The following is a 21,118-nucleotide window of genomic DNA, read 5'->3' on the forward strand; positions in this document are numbered from 1 at the left end:
CCGCGGCGGTCATTTCCGGTGCGGTTCTCCTCTTGCTACTTGCGACCGTCGTTCGCTGCAGTACGGGAAGCCAGGATCCGTTTACCTTAAGGCTTTCCTCTTTCTTGTTGAAACTGTTTGCGTGTTTTTGTATTTCTACAGCTTCTCTGAACAAGCGCGTGTGATAGTGATTCTCTACAGCCAGAACTTCCGTGTCGGCGAATTTTAATACGTGGTCGGTCTCACTCAGTACGTGCTCTGCCACCTGCCCCAATCTGCAATGTCGCTTATGCTCTTTGATCCTGGTGTTGATTGATCGTCCAGTCATTCCGACATAAACTTTTCCTCATGTGCAAGGTATACGGTATATTCCCGACATTGCAAGTGGGTCTCTTTTCTCCTTTGCCGATCTAAGACACTCTTTGATCTTCCTTGTCGGTTTGAAAATCGTCCTTACGACATGTTTGCGCAATATACGGCCTATTCTATCCGTCACTCTGGGAATGTATGGCAGAAAGGCCGCACCCGACATTTCTTTTTCTGAAGATCAAAGACTGTTTTCAGGTAGGTTAAGACAATTTTGTGAAGTTTGTGGAGGCTTTTAGCTTCTGGGCGTGCTCTTTAGAGGCCACAACGGTGATTAACAGTTTATTGTGACCAAAGTCAGTATTATCCTCACGCTGTAAATTTACACACTAATAGCAGGAGTATACTATTTTGTCGTAAATTCTTACTCTGCATACAACGTGGCCACAACACAGTCCTTCTGATTAAATATAACTCGAGCTGCCAGGCCCCTTCTGACAAATTCAGCTTGATGCAGAAAGCTTCCAACTTGAATAAATATATTTATTCAAATATCTGGCAGCTAGTTTTCTTGCCTTACACCTGACTGATACGTTCAAGGCGACACACACACACACACACACACACACACACACACACACACACACACACACACACACATACCCTGAATCTCACGTAATAACCGTGAGTATGCAGAAACACACAAATAGAGAAGAATACACAAAATACTACATGTGCTGCTGTAATGGTCATTGCTGTCAGCTAACTGTGAGTACAAAAAGTAGCTGTGTGGGCAAGTTTCTCAAATACATTTTCCTGGATGATTGTGCACAGAATAAGTGAACAGAATAGGTTTACCGACGTGTGTTGGCAGATCAATGTAGCAAAAGTACAAATCGATCGTAATGACCAAATGTTAGTCGTATGCTACTAGTCCATACATTAATAAGTGAACCCTAAGTGGAGTCAAATTATTTATTATACAGATTTGTATTTGAATGCTATTATTAATAACAACACTTTTGTAAATAGTTTCAGTTTGAATGTAGGTGTCAAACTGAATGCTGTTTAATGTTACGCTTCACAACAGTTCCTATTCTAAACACGTAAATTCAGGTAAATTAATATTGTCCTTAATCTTGTTTACCCATTAATTCCAAAAACGGTTCCGTGAATGGTAAAGCATAACTACAATGAAAAGTGATAGTACGTCTTTCTTTAACCTTAATGTTAGGACTTTTGCTTTATATTGACGAAATGCTAAATAGTTTTGTTTTTGTGCTACACAGCAACACAAATCGGGAAGGATTGTCGTAGTTGAATTCAGAGATGTAGATGATGTTTCCTACCCCGTGATGAGTGTAGCGAAGTCTCTGAAGTCGACTCTCTGCTATCCTTTATAATGTCGCTGATCTGGAGATGGATGGCAATGACTGCCTTGTTAAGAAAGGAAAATATCCAATGAAACTGAAATAAAAATATTAATATTGCTGTGACACGTTGCACTTTCAATAAATGTACTGTAAGTAAATTTTAACTGATTCCAAAAGGAGCGGGATAGGAAAGATCGGGTTAATACACTTGGCAGACATGATTTTAAATTTAACTATGGACGACTGGATAGAAGTACTTTCAAATGGCAGACCGTCCATTTATTAACTTCAACTCAAAATTAAATAGTCGGAAGCTTGGCCCTGAATCTTCTACAACATAGTTTGATACGAAACAGATAGTGCGTTGTGTATAACACGCTCGCTTAAATTCGACTCGAAGATACAAGAAACAGTGAAGCTCACGTCCCTAGTTGTAGATCGCACAAATTAATTTGGTTGGCAGCCTGAAATGCGTCACAACGTAACAGCTCTCTCGTAACAGAATAGCTACTCATTCCAGAAGGTTCTATGGCTCTGATACCTTCTCCCTGGCGTCTTCTGCGATGATCTTCTAAATCATGCTTGTAATTTCTTCTTTCTTCTCCTGGTGTTTTCTGCTCATGCGCATGCTCTTCTACATAGATTTCAGAGTAAATTCTCCTTCCTCGAAGCTTTTAGCATATTGTAGCAACAATAGTGCCGCAACAGACTTCTAGAATTTTCCAAGTTCCACTCGCATTTCCTTGCAAATACAAACGGTCTCCGCCTGAAAATTTCTTCCTCGAGTTTCCTCCAAACATATTACTCTCTAAGCGCTGCTAGAAAAACTGTTTTCTCCAAAATGAATGAAACTTTCCACGGATTCCGAGCACATTCGCGACCGATCGACTTACTTCCACCATCGCGCTTTTGACTAACTGCCCTTCAATTGTCTCGCTCGCGTTCCCAGAACTTCTACACAGACAATATTTTCCCTACTGGGCACCAGAAACTCTCACACAGGTACAATTAGTATAAGAACACAATTCAAAATAAGTCTTAAGTTACTAAACGATTTTACATCACGTATTCACATAAATAACATCACAAAATGACAAAGAAAATTAAAAGAAAGAAAACAAAGAAATTGAATACAGTTTTATAATGCTTCCTACGGAAAGTTGGAAGTCTTTTACACAAACATCAGATGGCATGGCATGTTGAAAAAAAGAGGGGGCGAGAGACGGTGATATCTATGTGCTTATCATAAACCTCTTCCCTCTAAATTTTTTCTCTCCTTCACGCCTCCTCGGCCTTCCCACGGTTCGCGCGCGTCCTTAACGTAATTTAGTTTAAGTTAGATTAAGTAGTGTGTAAGCCTAGGGACCGATGACCTCAGCAGTTTGGTCCCATAGAAACTTACCACCACTATGCCTCCTCTGTATTACGACAGATGACGTGTCACCGATCTCATTTGCACTAAGACTGCAGTACACTGGAGGTGCCTATTTGCTTCGACCGCCCTGATTGGATTGTATAAGCTCTACAAATGTTCACCAACCTGCTGTCTTCTATAGTTGCCCCCTGCTCAGCAAACAGCACGTAGGTTACGAATCCGTCATCTGGCTGTGATAAAATCTTAGGGAGGAACAAATATTTTAGAAATAATTAAATTTTCATTTAGTTTGTTTATACTGGATGCCACTCGCTTTTTATTTGCAGGACACGAGAAACTGCACAATTACATTCCATTTTAGAGTCACAATTTCCATTCTTCGACAAAATAATGAACTGCGTATTTCCGTAATTACTGTCACACTGTTCTCAACTACACGTCCAAATAACCATACATTGCTAATAAAGTCTTAACCTGATGCCGACTGCGGCAGACATGTCTGTCCTCAAAGACTGTTAGGCCAGTTCTCACATTTACCAGCTAGACACTACAAATCAGTCCATAAGTTTAAGCAAACGCTATCAGCTATACAATGACAATCAGCTTAATTTTTCAAGGAACTCCTCGACAGAATAGAAGAAGTGACCCATGAGGAAACTCTTCAGTTTCGATTTGAAAGCGCGTGGATTACTGCTTAGATTTTTGAATTCGAGTGGCAGCTTATTGAAAATGGATGCAGCAGTATACTGCACACCTTTCTGCACAAGAGTTAAGGAAGTCCGATCCAAATGGAGGTTTGATTTCTGCCGAGTATTAACCGAGTGAAAGCTGCTTATTGTTGGAAATAAACTAATATTGGTAACAAGAAACGACAATAAGGAATGTACATATTGAGAGGCCAATGTCAAAATACCCAGACTCGTGAACAGAGGTCGACAAGAGGTTCGTGAACTCACACCACTTACTGTCCGAACCGCCCGTTTCTGAGGCAAAAATATCCTTCTAGAATGGAAGAGCTACCCCAAAACATAATACCATATGACATAAGTGAATGAAAATAAGCAAAGTAGACTAATTTACGTGTCGAAGTATCACTCACTTTCGATACCGTTAGAATAGTGAAAATGGCAGTATTAAGTCTTTGAACGAGATCCTAAACGTGGGCTTTCCACGACAGCTTACTATCTATCTGAACACCTAGGAATTTGAACTGTTCAGTTTCACTAATCATATGCCCGTTCTGTGAGATTAAAACGTCAGGTTTTGTTGAATTGTTTGTTAGAAACTGCAAAAACTGAGCCTTACTGTGATTTAACGTTAGTTTATTTTCTACAAGCCATGAACTGAGGTCATGTACTGCACTACTTGAAACCGAGTCAATGTTGCACACAACATCCTTTACTACCAAGCTAGTGTCCTCAGCAAACAGAAATATTTTAGAGTTACCCATAATACTAGATGGCATATCATTTATATAAATAAGGAACAGGAGCGGCCCCAACACTGATCCCTGGGGTACCCCCTACTTGACAGTACCCCACTCAGATCCCACATCACAGACGTTATCAACATTGTGAATAATGACCTTTTGCTGCCTGTTGCTAAAGTAAGAGGTGTCTATTAATCCCAGAGCTACACAGTATCCCCCACGCTACAGTCTCGTGTCTGTCGTGCATGATATGGACGAAAATGTTCGTCCGAGGTTTTTCTATTAGATAATGCAGCTTTTTATCCAGAGATGGGGTTGTTATTTATTTACAATAAAAATGCTGCAAATATGGAGCCGTTAGTCTAATACAGCAACTTTTATTTCACATTTACATTCGTTAGTTTACCAACTCACAAGCAAATTGTAATGTTCCAACCTAGACTCCACGCTTTACCACAGACGAATTATTCTTATTTGGACGGGGGATGGGGTGGGGGGGCTCGTGCTATCACACTCACTGGGATATTGGTTGTATGGCTTGAATCAGCTGTTTGTATACATGCAGACAGTGGTAAATATGCCTCTCGTGTTCGACGGTAAGCTGCAACTTTTTCTTAACGAGCCTTTCTTGGCTATTCTCTGCCCAAGAATCAGTGATGCAGTTTATTTTTCGCTGTTTCACATCGAGACCTAGCTGTGTTAATTTCTTGTTTCTATTCTGTTTCGTCTTATTGATTGATTGCCCAGTGTCTTGGCTCTCCTGCCAAAGTCCCGCCACCCTGAAACGAAATGCGTGACGCCGAGATGTATTCAGATTGTAGTTGAGAGATATAATCACAGGTGGCAGAGCGGGGCCCCGTGGGACAGCGCGCCTTCGGTTCTCCATTCGCAGGCGACCGATCCCCGCGATCCGTCTCCATTTGACGTGCCGCTCCCTCCCCCTCGCTGCTTCCATCAGTCTGAGTTACGACGGTCGTCAGCCCGCAGGCCATTAATACTCATGCTGCCACAGCAAGACAAACGAAGAAAAGTTATTTTTGCGTCTCTCCTTTTCGCTAAAGGCCGTGTGTGTTGTGGCTTGACGATGAGACCCTTCTGTGGCCACCAGGGCACCACTTCCAGACCAACAGATGACTGCCAAGAAAGAGAGGGTAACTGGAATAGCCAATGTTTAGCGTTCTCAAGCTTGTTCGCTCCATCTTGTACCAGTTTTGTTCTAAATTCCATTTGGATCTAAGGTCCCGTTACAACAGCTATTACCAAAGCGTTAACTTCTGACTGAAATCTTATTTTGTTCTTAAACTCGTGTCATCTTGGAGCTTCAGGTGTACATTAGTATTGCTTTCGTATAATCCTTCTTCTTGTTATTCATCTTCTCCTCTTCTTCTTCATCATCTTCTCCTCTTTTACTTGTTACTCATCTTCTTCTCTTCTTCTTTCTCTGTCTCCTCTACTTTCTCCTCTTTTTCTCTTGGTCACTTCCTCCTCCTCCTCCTCCTCCTCCTCCTCCTCCTCCTCCCTCTTCTTCCTCTTTGTTCCTTCCTCTGTCTCCTACTCTACTTCTTTTCCTTCTTCCTCCCCTAGGCCCACTGGTAGTGGTTAGTCTGTAGACAGAACACTTCAGCTTGACCAACTATTTGGTGTTTTTCGATTTTAATTTTCCTATCACCATCGCTACCACGGCACATCTGCCACGACAACTGTGGGGAGGCTTTACAACCGAGACTATCATCATCACTGCCTGAAGGCATTGTGAGGCAAACGGACCTAACTGTAGCCGCGCGGAGTGGCCGCGTGGTTTGAGGAGCCATGTCACGGATTGCACTGCCCCCTCGGGCATATAGCATAAGTTCGTTTAAGTAGTGTCTAAGTCTAGGGACCGATGACGTCAACAGTTTGGTCCCTTAGGAATTCACACGCATTTGAACATTTTGACCTAACCATACCGAAATTGGTTAACGAGAAAATTTTACAAAATGGTTCAAATGGCTCTGAGCACTATGGGACTTAACATCTTATGTCATCAGTCCCCTAGAACTTAGAACTTCTTAAACCTAACTAACCTAAGGACATCACACGCAGTCCCGCGGTTCCAGACTGCAGCGCCTAGAACCGCAAGGCCACCGCGGCCGGCGAAAATTTTACAGTAAACGAGGAATAAAACATGTATTGACACGTCTGGGACGAGCAGTCACAGCGACGAAACTTTCGTGACATTACCATACGTTCATTGTGTGTACGTGTGTGTGTGTGTGTGTGTGTGTGTGTGTGTGTGTGTGTGTGTTAAATCGTATGGGACCTAACTGCTAAGGTCATCAGTTCCCTAAGCCTACACACTACTTAACCTAAATTATCCTAAGGACAAACACACACACACACCCATGCCCGAGGGAGGACTCGAACCTCCCACAGGACCAGCCGCACAATCCATGACTGCAGCGCCTAAGACCGCTCGGCTAATCCCACGCGGCGCCGTACGTTCACAAATAAGTAAAATTGTCTAGTTTGGCAAGGGAAACAGCATGAGAGGAGGAAGAGGTAGAGGAATATAAAGCCAGACGTACGAAACGCAGGAATTCCGCAACTGCTTTAGTATGGGGCCATTCGCTGAAATCTGTGAATTCCGAGTGCGTGCTATCGCACGAAATATCTTCCATAATTCACGGTTCTCGGGAGGTAATGGAGTGGTGTTGCGCGTCCAGCACCAGTTGCGATTGCACATGTGAAGACTTCGTAGTACGTTCTGAGCGTAGCACTTTGCCGCGGTACTGTGGCTTGACGGGCGTGTGGGCAGTGCGCGAGAGGAAGGAGCTGGAGGGCGAGTGGGAGCGCGGGGGCGGCACGTGTGGGAGCGTGGGACCCCGCGGCGCACCCGCAGCACCTACTCTTGCGCCTCGGCCGCGGCTGGCCAGTAAGTGAGACTTCCCTTGTTAGCGGCCCGCGTCCCACGGTCCGGCCAAGTGGCCGTGGGCAGAGCGTCCGGCCGACAGCGCCGCCGGACGGCGCCGACACCTGAGACTCGCAGCCCACACACACACACACACACACACACACACACACACACACACACACACACGTCATTACCTTCTTTGGATCTTCAACTGCTTCTTAGCACTTGGATTCTTCCTCTACCCCTATTCTCGTACATATTTTCCTCCTCCTCGTCCTCCTCTTCCTCCTCCTCCTCCTCCTTCTCTCCTCTTCTCCTCCTACTACTCTTCTTCTTCCTCCTCCTCCTCCTACTCTTCTTCTTCCTCCTTCTCCTCCTCCTCCTCTTCTTCCTCCTCCTCCTCCTCCTCCTCTTCTTCCTCCTCCTCTTCTTCCTCCTCCTCCTCCTCCTACTCTTCTTCCTCTTCCTCCTACTCTTCTTCTTCCTCCTCCTCCTACTCTTCTTCTTCCTCCTCCTCCTACTCTTCTTCTTCCTCCTCCTCCTACTCTTCTTCTTCTTCTTCCTCCTCCTCCTACTCTTCTTCTTCCTCCTCCTCCTACTCTTCTTCCTCCTCCTCCTCCTCCTACTCTCTTCTTCTTCTTCTTCTTCTTCTTCTTCTTCTTGCTCCTCCTACTCTTCTTCTTGCTCCTCCTTTTCATCCTACTCCTCCTCTTCATCCTACTCCTCCTCTTGCTACTACTACTACTACTACTACTACTACTACCACCACCAGCAGCAGCACCACCACCACCACCATCACTACCACCAATTCTTCTACCGTTCTCTTGCCTTCTACTTGTCACAACAGCTCCCTCCTCCTTCACACAACTATTCCTTCTAACCGATTCAGCTCCCTTCCAACTTCCCCAGATTTCTTTCTACTTCCTACTGGTTTAGCTTTTTTCTGCTTTTCAACCACTCCTTATGCAGTACTCCTCCCATTTCATTTTGATCTTAGATTTCTCGGGAAACAACTTGCACTTTATTTCGAATGTAAAGAACCTTATTTCATAATACTGCTAGCCATCGTTTGGATATAATGCCTTCTAATTTGCTGTTATTTCAGAGCATCTCGTCCTCAAATACATTCAAACTCCTACTGCTTTCCTCACAAATCACAAACTGATGCATCTACACGATCGTCCATTGCCACGCCCATTATACTGGGTGCTCAAAAAGTCAGTATAAATTAGAAAACTGAATAAATCACGGAATAATGTAGATAGAGAGGTACAAATTGACACACAGGCTTGGAATGACATGGGGTTTTACTAGAACCAAAAAAATACAAATGTCCGACAAATGAGGCTTCATTTGATCAGAATAGCAATAATTAGCATAACAAAGTAAGACAAAGCAAAGATGATGTTCTTTACAGGAAATGCTCAAATATGTCCACCATTATTCCTCAACAATAGCTGTAGTCGAGGAATAATGTTGTGAACAGCACTGCAAAGCATGTCCCGAGTTATGGTGAGGCATTGGCGTCGGATGTTGTCTTTCAGCATCCCTAGAGATGTCGGTCGATCACGATACACTTGAAACTTCAGGTAACCCAAAAGCCAAGCATGACGAAAGTGGCGGCTGAGCACACGATCACCACCATACGACGCGCGCAAGAGATCTTTCACGCGTCTAGCAATATGAGGTGTCTTTTTTTTCTTATAATAAAACCCCATGTCATTCCAAGCATGTGTGTCAATTTTTACCTCTCTATCTACATTATTCTGTGGTTTACTAAGTTTTCAAATTTGTAGTGACTTTTTGATCACCCGGTAGATTCGGTATTCAGTTCCCATGCCATATTGCAGACACTTCATGTTAATTTGCTCATACTGAATGATAAGGTGAGATATGTGAATAATTAAATTGAAGGAATAGAACTTCTTAGCCAAGACAGCATTTGTAAAATCTTTATTTATCGTAAAAAAGGGTTTACAAATGCAATCTTGGATGAGAACTTGGGTTTCCTTCAGGCTGCAGGTATTTTATTTGTGGGCTAACATCAGGTGTAATAGTATGACGCTGTCATAAGGGAAACACATTATTTCACGTATGTTACATTCCTCTGTAACGGTTCGCTGGAATTTCTGTGATTTTTCGTAATGGTGGTACAATTATTTTTCAGGACAGTCGGTCTAGTCGTTGGTCCTACTTCACGTATGACAAAGACTCTGAGCACTGTGGGACTTAACTGCTGAAGTCATCAGTCCCCTAGAAGTTAGAACTACTTAAACCTAACTAACCTAAGGACATCACATACATCCATGCTCGAGGCAGGATTCGAACCTGCGACCGAAGCGGTCGCGCGGTTCCAGACTGTAGCACCTAGAACCGCTTGGCCACTTCGGCCGGCCACGAATGACAATTAACGTTGGAAAACAAACTTCAGGCATGTTGTCATATTTTCATCAAGTGAAAATATAATTAAAGGCAGATAGGAGGTGTGACATGTGGAAATTTTGCATTGTTGGAGCCGAAAACTGGTGGCGATTTTATATGAAAAATATTTGTAAACTACTTAAGACACCTTGTATCTAATGGTGCTATTAATATGTTCGTGGACGCTACATTATCCACGTATAGACAGCACTTCAAACGATGAAAGGTAAATTGTTTATTTTTTATTTTTTTTATTTTTACAGTCACGTTGACATTGCTCGGTGGTAATCATAATGACATATGCGTCAATTATCGAGTGTCTCATAATCGTGTTTGTCACCGTATTAAATTGCCTCTCCGAAGATGTTAAAGGGTACTTAGTTATAAAATTTTTCCTGGTAGGAGATGGAGGGTAACCAATGGTTAAAGCAGCGTATCTATTTAGTAAATCTCACGAGAAACACACTGCACAACGAAACTCATATCACATAGGAATGTTGCAAGATATTTGTGAAAATGAGTAGCGTTATAAAATCAAGAAGCTGGTGGAGGACAATTTCTTTAAAGAAACTACGTCTCTTCCTGAATTTCTGTTTATAGGCAATGTGGATGGCTACAGACGGAGATCTAGATTCAAGATTTGATGTACCTGTGGCTGGCGTGAATAGTTGACGTGACAGTAAAGGCTGAATCTGTGGGCACACTGAAATTTCACGGAGAAATTTTTATGCGCTCCTCGATACTGAGAAGGGGACGGCGGCAGGAACTGAAGGATGCCTAGGCGGTCAGCTGAGGCCGCGGCGCACATCTAACGAGGCGGAATCCGGCGCGCCTGCCTGACTCACTCTGGGAAGAAACGCGGCCGGGCCCGGGGCAGGGTTTCAGATGGAGGCGGCGGTCGCCGCTGGTGCGTCACCAGGGAGTGGGCCGCGTGCGTCCCACCGCGGCTTTTGCCAGTAGCACTGAGGGCGGCGCCACCGGGCCGGCACACGCTAAGCTCAGCGCGGTTGTTCTCCGTGACGTCACTGTGACGTCTACCGTGGCCAACGATAAATACAGGCCTAAGCGCACGTCTGTGTGACGTCAGTAATGCGGTGCTATCGGTCGACACACAGGCACGCTTTCTCAAAGATTTCGACGTACTTCTTTGACCAAACTACTTCACTGGAGCTATTACAAGATTGTAAAAAAGTTTCGTCACAGTTGTTCGGGAATAGATGCCGAACAGTTAACAACAGCATATATAAATGGCGAGTGCACTGCTTGAAAAGAAAGAAAAATGGAAATGGCAGTGGCTAGCGAGAGAAGGTCGAAGTGTTCACCAGAATTAGTTGCTTGAGCTACAGTGCGAGGGCACAAAGAACAATGAAAATTACACTCCTGGAAATTGAAATAAGAACACCGTGAATTCATTGTCCCAGGAAGGGGAAACTTTATTGACACATTCCTGGGGTCAGATACATCACATGATCACACTGACAGAACCACAGGCACATAGACACAGGCAACAGAGCATGCACAATGTCGGCACTAGTACAGTGTATATCCACCTTTCGCAGCAATGCAGGCTGCTATTCTCCCATGGAGACGATCGTAGAGATGCTGGATGTAGTCCTGTGGAGCGGCTTGCCATGCCATTTCCACCTGGCGCCTCAGTTGGACCAGCGTTCGTGCTGGACGTGCAGACCGCGTGAGACGACGCTTCATCCAGTCCCAAACATGCTCAATGGGGGACAGATCCGGAGATCTTGCTGGCCAGGGTAGTTGACTTACACCTTCTAGAGCACGTTGGGTGGCATGGGATACATGCGGACGTGCATTGTCCTGTTGGAACAGCAAGTTCCCTTGCCGGTCTAGGAATGGTAGAACGATGGGTTCGATGACGGTTAGGATGTACCGTGCACTATTCAGTGTCCCCTCGACGATCACCAGTGGTGTACGGCCAGTGTAGGAGATCGCTCCCCACACCATGATGCCGGGTGTTGGCCCTGTGTGCCTCGGTCGTATGCAGTCCTGATTGTGGCGCTCACCTGCACGGCGCCAAATACGCATACGACCATCATTGGCACCAAGGCAGAAGCGACTCTCATCGCTGAAGACGATACGTCTCCATTCGTCCCTCCATTCACGCCTGTCGCGACACCACTGGAGGCGGGCTGCACGATGTTGGGGCGTGAGCGGAAGACGGCCTAACGGTGTGCGGGACCGTAGCCCAGCTTCATGGAGACGGTTGCGAATGGTCCTCGCCGATACCCCAGGAGCAACAGTGTCCCTAATTTGCTGGGAAGTGGCGGTGCGGTCCCCTACGGCACTGCGTAGGATCCTACGGTCTTGGCGTGCATCCGTGCGTCGCTGCGGTCCGGTCCCAGGTCGACGGGCACGTGCACCTTCCGCCGACCACTGGCGACAACATCGATGTACTGTGGAGACCTCACGCCCCACGTGTTGAGCAATTCGGCGGTACGTCCACCCGGCCTCCCGCACGCCCTCGCTCAAAGTCCGTCAACTGCACATACGGTTCACGTCCACGCTGTCGCGGCATGCTACCAGTGTTAAAGACTGCGATGGAGCTCCGTATGCCACGGCAAACTGGCTGACACTGACGGCGGCGGTGCACAAATGCTGCGCAGCTAGCGCCATTCGACGGCCAACACCGCGGTTCCTGGTGTGTCCGCTGTGCCGTGCGTGTGATCATTGCTTGTACAGCCCTCTCGCAGTGTCCGGAGCAAGTATGGTGGGTCTGACACACCGGTGTCAATGTGTTCTTTTTTCCATTTCCAGGAGTGTATTTGAGAGTGGGTGACCAAACACTTAAGTTTGACCTCGTGAAAGAGGCCCTTCATATCTGAACACACAATACTCATTTAAGAAATACCAGGTCTTCATTTCATTAATCATAATCGACGTTTTTGGAAACCTGCACCTGTGTCATTCATGATTTAAACTACGAAACACTGCACTAGTTACGTATTTTTCATGCCGTGCTTAATATGACGCTTTTCGAGAGTTTATTCTCATGATCAAAAGGAAATATTCACATAGAAATTTGGAAATTTGTTGTAGGTACCTGAAGGACCAAACTGCTGAGGTCACCGGTCCGTAGGCTTACACGCTACTTAATCTAACTTAAAGTTACACACACACTCATGCCCGAGGGAGGACAAGAACCATCGACGGCGCCGGCCAAAATGGCCGAGCGGTTCTAGGCGCTGCAGCCTGGAGCCGCGCGACTGCTACGGTCGCAGGTTCGAATCCTGCCTCGGGCATGGATGTGTGTGATGTCCTTAGGTTAGTTAGGTTTAAGTAGTTCTAAGTTCTAGGGGACTGATGACCTCAGAAGTTGAGTCCCATAGTGCTCAGAGCCATTTTGAACCATCGACGGGGAGAGCCGCTAGAACCGTGGCAAAGTGCTTCAGAACGCGCGTCTACCCCGCGTGGCATTCACATACATGTTTTATGTTTGTATGTGTATTGTTCTGCCTCTCTTGCCCAGCAGTTCTGTTTTATGTTTACTGCCATCGGACCGATTTTCCGAAACATCACGTAAAATACCAATGTAAATGTTGTACTCGATTATCAGAGAAGTCCTCGCAAAGCATCGTGCAAAAGTACGTAATGGGTACAGTGTTTCATGTTTAAATCATGAGTACTATTTCTGCTGAAGATAGCCTCATGCCATTAAGATTTCTAGCGACAGGTGAAAGCTATTCCTGATTGTAATAAAATACACGAAACCCTTTACTTATTGTTCCAGAAAGATATGAACCAATGTATAAATCACCTACTGAGGAATTTATGAAGGTTAAGTTAGGTTATTTATTGTACAAATTAATACATTTATTTCATTTATGTACGCTTTGAACACACCTGGCTTTTTCACATTTCCACTTACTTCCACATGCTGTCTTTCTATATGTAACCTTTACATCTTGCACATTGCAGCAACTTCAAATACAGCTGATTGCTGCAGCTATTTCTTTGTAAGTCACGCACTTAGTCATTTTAGAGCTTAAATGCACCAAAGTAAGCGAATCGACATGTAAACAACGACCCTCGCTCTAGCGTTTATCAAAGGTCATTCAAAAAGCTTCCCTACTACATTGTCAGAGATTTCATCAAAGGGCTTTGATAAATATTTATCGCTGGCCACGAACAATACATTGCTGACGTCACAGTCGTGTACTCGGGCCTCTATTCATCGTTGGCCACAGACGTGTACATGTCCAATATCGACCGTTTGGGATGCCTATCGACTTTCGAGGTCGTATTGAATTCTGAGAAATGGAAGAAGCCACATTGGGTTTCGTCATTTTAGCTCAAGATCGTATTTGATGGGTTTAAATCACAACGCAAGTCCTTCGAATATTGAGGATCTCTTGAAAATCTGTCTTTATTGGTAAGATTAGTCATAATTAGGTATTAGTAAAGACTTGCCCGTGGTAAAGTCTTCAGGCGGTGTAGCGAAAATCAGTCATAAGTTGTGCTCCTGCACGATGCATAGTGCCTACATAGTGCCTATGGATGTCGAGTCATGAAAAGGAATGTAACACGTGCCCTGGTTCGTGTCGATCCACTTATAAACTTTTTCTTTTTTTTTTTACGGTAGCTATCCTAAAAAGATACTGTGCCCTTCATATTAATTTCATAAAAGTATGTTCAGTAACATTCGATGTTGTTTAAATATAAGCGAGCGCCTCCCAGGAGTGAGTTGTCGTCAGTAATTTAAAAATTAAGCGTGAAATATGGAAATGCCAGCCGGCCGCGGTGGTCTAGCGGTTCTGGCGCTGCAGTCCGGAATCGCGGGACTGCTACGGTCGCAGGTTCGAATCCTGCCTCGGGCATGGGTGTGTGTGATGTCCTTAGGTTAGTTAGGTTTAAGTAGTTCTAAGTTCTATGGGACTTATGACCTAAGATGTTGAGTCCCATAGTGCTCAGAGCCATTTGAACCATTTTTTTGGAAATGCCAGAAAACATTGAAATCACGTTGATAATCTCGTAAGACAGAGCCCTACAGCCCTTAAACCAAACAGACGTAGCTTTTAATCATCTAGCTTAAATATGTCACTTCCGAAAAAGGCACCTTTTAACTGGTAATGAGTTTTTCAAGAAGTGGTAAGTCACAGATCCACGTATGTCTGTGTATTACCACATTTTAGCGCTTGAAGCTGCGCGCGCAATGACGTGATTGGCTAACTTCAATGCAAAATAATTCGGAAACGCCTCGAGGTGCAGAAGTTTTATCTTAACAGTTATGTATCACCGCAACCTCCCAATGCAACATCATTACAAGTTTTTGAGACTGTTTATGACCTCCTTGTGTATTGATTTATGTTAGAGACACATTTCACGTTTTAAGTTAAGGCAACTTCAGCGAATTTATCTGCAATACCAAAGTTTTTCTTATATACAGTACTTGCAGATTAGGACACAGTTTATGTCATACTTGTTACTTAATAGTTTGTTACTTACGTTTTGGTTTTGAGAACGTGTTGTTCGTGGTTGGTCTCGTAAATTAGTTTGTTCGTGTGTGTGTGTGTTGGGGGGGGGGGCTGCGGCGTGTTTTGAGATTTGTTTCTTGTTTACTTTTCGTAGTTTCTGCGTACGTCAGTTCTGTATGAAGCTGTACTCTCATGCACATACTGTATAACTGTTTACCAAACATTGGCGTGGTCTGATATATTGTTTTGTGTGCTCTGAAAGAGTATTTTGTTGTATCACAGGGAGCTTTAAGGTGCTCGCGCGTGCTTGTATTTGAGTGCGTTCGTGGGTGCGTGCGTGCGTGCGTGCGTGCGTGCGTGCGTGCGTGCTGTGTTGGTGCTGACAGTGGTACGATGAGTTTTGCTTTGGGTTTCAGGTAAGTGCTGGATATGGAAATCCTCTCAAACCTAGCCATTTTGGGCGTCCTCTGCACTGCCCCCTCCCACCCCCATGCCGCCCTCATCACCGTTCCCCCTTCCCCCTCCCCCGTCAGTGCCAAAGTACCGGCTAGCCTGCTATGTGGCTGACAGTGTCTAAGAGAATCTCGAGTAGCCTTTGGGTGTGAGACGCACACGTTCTAGTTATTCATGACGACGAGTACTGAGGACGGCGCGCCGGCGTGTTGCAGACGCGCTGGGCACCGAGGCGGGCTCGTCGTGGAGGTCGGAGACGCCGCCCGACGAGTCGCCGTCGGCCAGCTCGTGCGCGACGCCCAACTCGGCCAGCGACCTGCCCGACACCGAGCTGGCCTTCACCGTCGGCGTCACCGAGGGCACGCCCTACGCCTGCCAGTTCTGCGACAAGGCCTTCCCCAGGCTCTCGTACCTCAAGAAGCACGAACAGGTACGTTCACCGCCAGTCCTACCCACCAACTCGGCGCTGTCGCGCTACCTCACCCCAATGGATGGTCATAATTAAAGTGAAGCTACTCACAGGGGTCCAGTGCGGACTGTAATTATCGGTAGATAATCTAATACGTTAATGCGGAAACGATTTACGCTGAAAAAAATTAGTTCCTGTTTTGGTCACCAAGTGCAGATCTGGCACTATGAATGCAAGAAAAATACACAGATTCCATTTTTAATCAATGAGGAACAGGACTAGAAGAAGAGGTCGGTTGGTAGGACATGTTCTGAGGCATCAAGGGATCACCAATTTAGCACCGGAGGGCAGCGTGGAGGGTAAAAGTCGTAGAGGGAGACCAAGAGATGAATAAACTAAGCAGATTCAGAAGGATGTAGGCTGCAGTAGGTACTTGGAGATGAAGAAGCTTGCACAGGATAGAGTAGCATGGAGAGCTGCATCAAACCAGTCTCAGGACTGAAGACCACAACAACAACAACAACAACAGGAACAGGACGTGGGCAGAAAAGTCAAACAAGTGAGAACGGCCTACCGTTGATTTTATTATTAACCTCCACTACGACAATTTTCTTCAATATGAGCACCGGAGATATCGACGAAATCTTGCATCCGTAAAACGACGTCCGCAACAATTGCTCGCAACAATTCCGGTGCAGTCTGAGCAACCTGTTCCTGTATACTGGCTTCCAGATGAGTTAGAGATCGAAAAATGCGTTCTTTCACCCTGAAGAGAAGAAACTGGTACACTTGCCGAATGTCATGTAGGGCTCCCGCGAGCACGCAGAAGTGCCGCAACACGACGTGGCATAGACTACACTAACGTCTGAAGTAGTGCTGGAGGCAACTGACACCATGAATCCTACAGGGCTGTCCATAAATCCGTAAGAGAACGAGGAGGTGGAAGGTTCGTGGCCAGCGGAAGTATTTATACTCACAAGTGTGTTCCTGCAGCGACTCTGTAGTAATTCTGGACGTGTGGGGTGTCTGATTGTCCTGCTGGAATTGCCTCTCGGAATGCGCAATGGTCATGAATGGATGTAAGGGGATGCTTACGTACGTGTCACCTGTCAGAGTCCTATCTAGACGTATCTGCGGCCCCACATCATTCCAACTACACACGCTCCACACCATTACAGACCCTCCACCAGCTTGAACAGTCCTCTGCTGACATGCAGTGTCCATGGATTCTTGAGGTCTCCATACCAGCACACGTCCATCCGCTCGATGCGATTTGAAACGAGACTCGTCCGACAAGGCAACATGTTTCCAGTCATCAACAGTCCAATGTCTGTGTTGACCGGCCCAGGCGAGACGTAAAGCTTCGTGGCGTGCAGTCATCAAGGGTACACGGGTGGGCCTTCGACTCCGAAAGCCCATACCGATGATGTTCCGTCGAATGTTTCGCACGCTGACACATGTTAATGGCCCAGCATTGAAATCTGCAATAGTTTTCGGAAGGTTTGCACTTCAGTCATCGTTTGTCCCGTTCTTGCAGGCTCTTTTTGAGGCCGCAGCGAAGCTGGAGCTTTGATGTTTTACCGAATTCCTGATGTTCACAGTAAATCTCCACTTCATCGCTACCTCAGAGATGCTGTGTTCCATCGGTAGTTGCGCCGACTATAACACTACCTTCAGGCTCACTTAAATCTTAATAATCTGCCATTGTAGCAGCAGTAACCGATCTAACAACTGCGCCAAATACTTGTCTTACATAGGCGTTCCCGGCCGCAGCGCCGTATTCTGCCTCTTTACATCTCTCTGTATTTGAATACGCATGACTATAACAGTTTCTTTGGCGCTTCAGTGTAGACATCCCCAAAGCCAAAAGTCACTTGGATCCGGATTAAGATCTTGCAGGCCATGTATCTGGAGATAACATGTTCGTGGAAGGTTGCAGATCTTTCATCGAGCGAGCGACATGAGGTGTTGCCCCATCTTGCATGAAAACAACTGTTTACAGACAGTTCCGCTTTTCCACAGCAGGAAGATCATGCTGTACAAGGAGATCTCGATAAGGTGCAGACGTCATCGCACACCTGACAGGCGCTATGGGTTTATTCTATTCAAATTTAATAGGAACGGACCGAGAACAAAAGTGCTTGTGAATCCACGCCACACAGGCAAATACGCAAGTACTATGGCTTTTAGTACACAACACGTGATTTAAGTTTCCCAAAGTCGGGCACTTTTGTGTATTCCTGCACCCTACAGAGTAAAATGTGCCTAGTCACTCCATAGAATATTGCCCGACCACATGTCGTGAACTTCGATCTTTGTCGGAAACCAAAGAGCAAACTCAGAACGTTGCTGCGGGTCATGAGGTGTCATTTGCTAGGTTTTGCACGAGTACCAGTGTAAAAAAGATGGAAAATCTTTTCGCACTGTTGAACGTGGAATGGACAATTTTCGTGACATTGCACGAGCAGTGTCACTACGCCGGGCAGTGCTGCACGGTCAGTTACAGCAACAGTGATTCGTCAGTAATTTCTACCGGGTAAGACGTTTCCTATTCCGGATGTCTCACCGATGGTTTCGATTTACATTGTCATCTTCTTTAAACCATTTAATGATATCGGGCCTGTCCTCTGACCTTTTAGTTGGCGACACTCATCAATGCAGGACTGCAATTGCTGTAATTCACATAAAAAATTCCACTAACAGCGCATGGTCTCTCTTCTCGATAGCTGTACTGTTCACTTACGTTATGGCTTTTTAGATGATAGCGTGGATATCATACCGTCAAACGAACAGTGTATAGCGTCAGATTTGAATCTGCTGGCCACAACTGGAACTAATTCGACAAATTGACAGTGGACTATAAAACACGAAGTCTGAAGAGATTGATACAGCCCAAACTTATGGCTCCTGGTGCGACACTGAAGTACTGCTACAGAGGTGCCTGTCTGCCTGCAGCTTTGCCAGTGTCGTGAAATGTGTGCCCCTATTCCTCTGCACAGTATCCACTAGCGCCAGACAAACGCCGTCTTTATAGATACGGGGAAATTTGCAATAAACCGTGTTTCTCATTGACTTCGGCTTCAACTGGGATTAAGTGATGTTTGAAGACATATAAGATGCTAGAGATGTGAATTTAGTTTCCCCAGTTTGAATTATCCGTCTTCACACCGTACAAACAAATGTGCATTACTGGGATGGGACTGGGTATCACTGTCGGCAGCTATTGCTTGGAACTGATGGTGCCAACAGTGATTGAAGTATCTGATCAGTTTTGGAGCTCTGAAGCCTCTAATTTACTCTGATATTCGGCAACTTGGCCACAGATCGAGCTTGATGATTTCTTTGGCAATGTCCTTTTCTGATACACATGTTACACGTTAAATGCATTTTCGCCGTACTTGCTTCTACCACGGCATACGCATAGACGTACTGTAAATATGGCCCACGAATAGTAACAACCCTAAAATCTACATCCACCCGCCAGATGCTTCTCGAAACCACTTCGCTTCATGAGAAGCAACACTACACGAGAGACAAGGTGAGCCACGCTTTAACAGCGCAACCCTTACCCTCATTCTGGAAAGAACTTAAGGGCAAGATAGATGTCACTATCCTACACACAGACTTGCTATTCACTTAATACATACGGAACATCGACGATAAGTCACTCGTGTCGCTCAAATCAATGTCCTTCCTTTCATACAAGCGGTAACACTGTCCAGTCACATTAATGTGACCATCTGTCAAAAGCCCGAATAACCTCATTTTGTAGAGCGAGCTTCTGGAAGGTGCTGTCGACTCCAACGCCGTGGCCAGCTGCTCTAGGTTTCTCAGTTGAGGATCCATGACGTCAACAACCCGATCGAGGTGATCCAACAGGATCTCGATTGCGTTTAAATCCGGGGAGTTTGGCGAACAGGAGAGTACGGTAAACTCATCCTGATGGTTTTTGAACCACGCATATATACTGCGAGTAGGTGACAGGTTAGGGCCGTAGCTGTTGCAGAAGCTGGATGTTGGCGCGCCTTCTTCTCGACACGGTCACGAGGCGAGACGGGCTCTTGATGTGCGCCAGCTAATGCTTCCCGTCCGCGACACCGTGTCAGAAACTATCGTAGCAAGTCGAGCGCAATTACATGCTGCCAAACCTCAAAAGCGCGGCAACTCGCGGGAGCGTCACTCAACACACCTGCTCCACCACCCTACTCCAGCCAGACTCTGCTCTGCCCGCGCTCCACGTGGCAGAGTTAACACTACCAAAGATCCTAAACACTTTGGTTCTCCACACGACCTATCGATGTAATTGTTCGATAGCATAGTTTTCCCTAGGCAAGACCCAGTGTAAAAATACAAATAGTATTTACAAAACAAACCAATTAAACATCGACATAAATGCATATACATATATATACACAAATTCTAAAATAATTACAATATACTTGAAAAAAGACAGCATTGGTCGACCAATGCTGTCTCTTTTTTCAAGTATACCTGTTATCTGGTCGTAGTGCACAGGACAACATGTAGTCGCCAGTCAATTACAATATATATAATGACACAGAAATGTCATATCTTCAGGTAACAAAATAAGGAAAAAATTTATAGTACAATAGATGGAAATAGGAGGATATGCATTTCCGGCGTTACAACACTTCAGTTGATCCATTGTACCTTCCTGACTGACGAGACCACGCAGGGAATGCCACGCAAACATTCCCCAGGCTATAATGCTCTTTCCTCCGTCCTGGACACTTCCGACGATTGTTGCAGGGTGTCGATCGTGTATCCGATCGAGCCTGAAACGTGGATCATCTGAAAAGGCCACATGTCGCCCCATTCAGTTGCGGTACTGGCGTGTAAATTCCAGCCTTCCTCTGCGATGAACAGCAGTCAGCATGGGTGCACGAACCAGGTGCTGCTGTGAAGGTCCGTACAACAGCAACGTTCGCTGAACGGTCATTGAGGAAACACTTTTGACAGTTCCTTGGTTCATCTGGGCGGACAGTTGCTCAACACTTCCACGTCTATACGCCCGCATACATCTG

The 21,118-nt window shown here is 45.5% G+C and overlaps 1 protein-coding gene across 1 annotated transcript in view; it reads left to right on the forward strand.

Annotated features, from left to right (window-relative positions):
* Positions 1-21,118, forward strand: part of LOC126176231 (zinc finger protein 423 homolog) — a 268,751-nt gene that overhangs the window by 98,685 nt on the left and 148,948 nt on the right. Inside the window, exon 2 of the mRNA XM_049923376.1 lies at positions 15,880-16,094. Within this exon, the coding sequence (XP_049779333.1) occupies positions 15,880-16,094 (215 nt within the window). The remainder of the gene's footprint in view (positions 1-15,879; positions 16,095-21,118) is intronic.

Source organism: Schistocerca cancellata, chromosome 3 (genome assembly GCF_023864275.1).
Source record: "Schistocerca cancellata isolate TAMUIC-IGC-003103 chromosome 3, iqSchCanc2.1, whole genome shotgun sequence".
Lineage (NCBI taxonomy): Eukaryota > Metazoa > Arthropoda > Insecta > Orthoptera > Acrididae > Schistocerca > Schistocerca cancellata.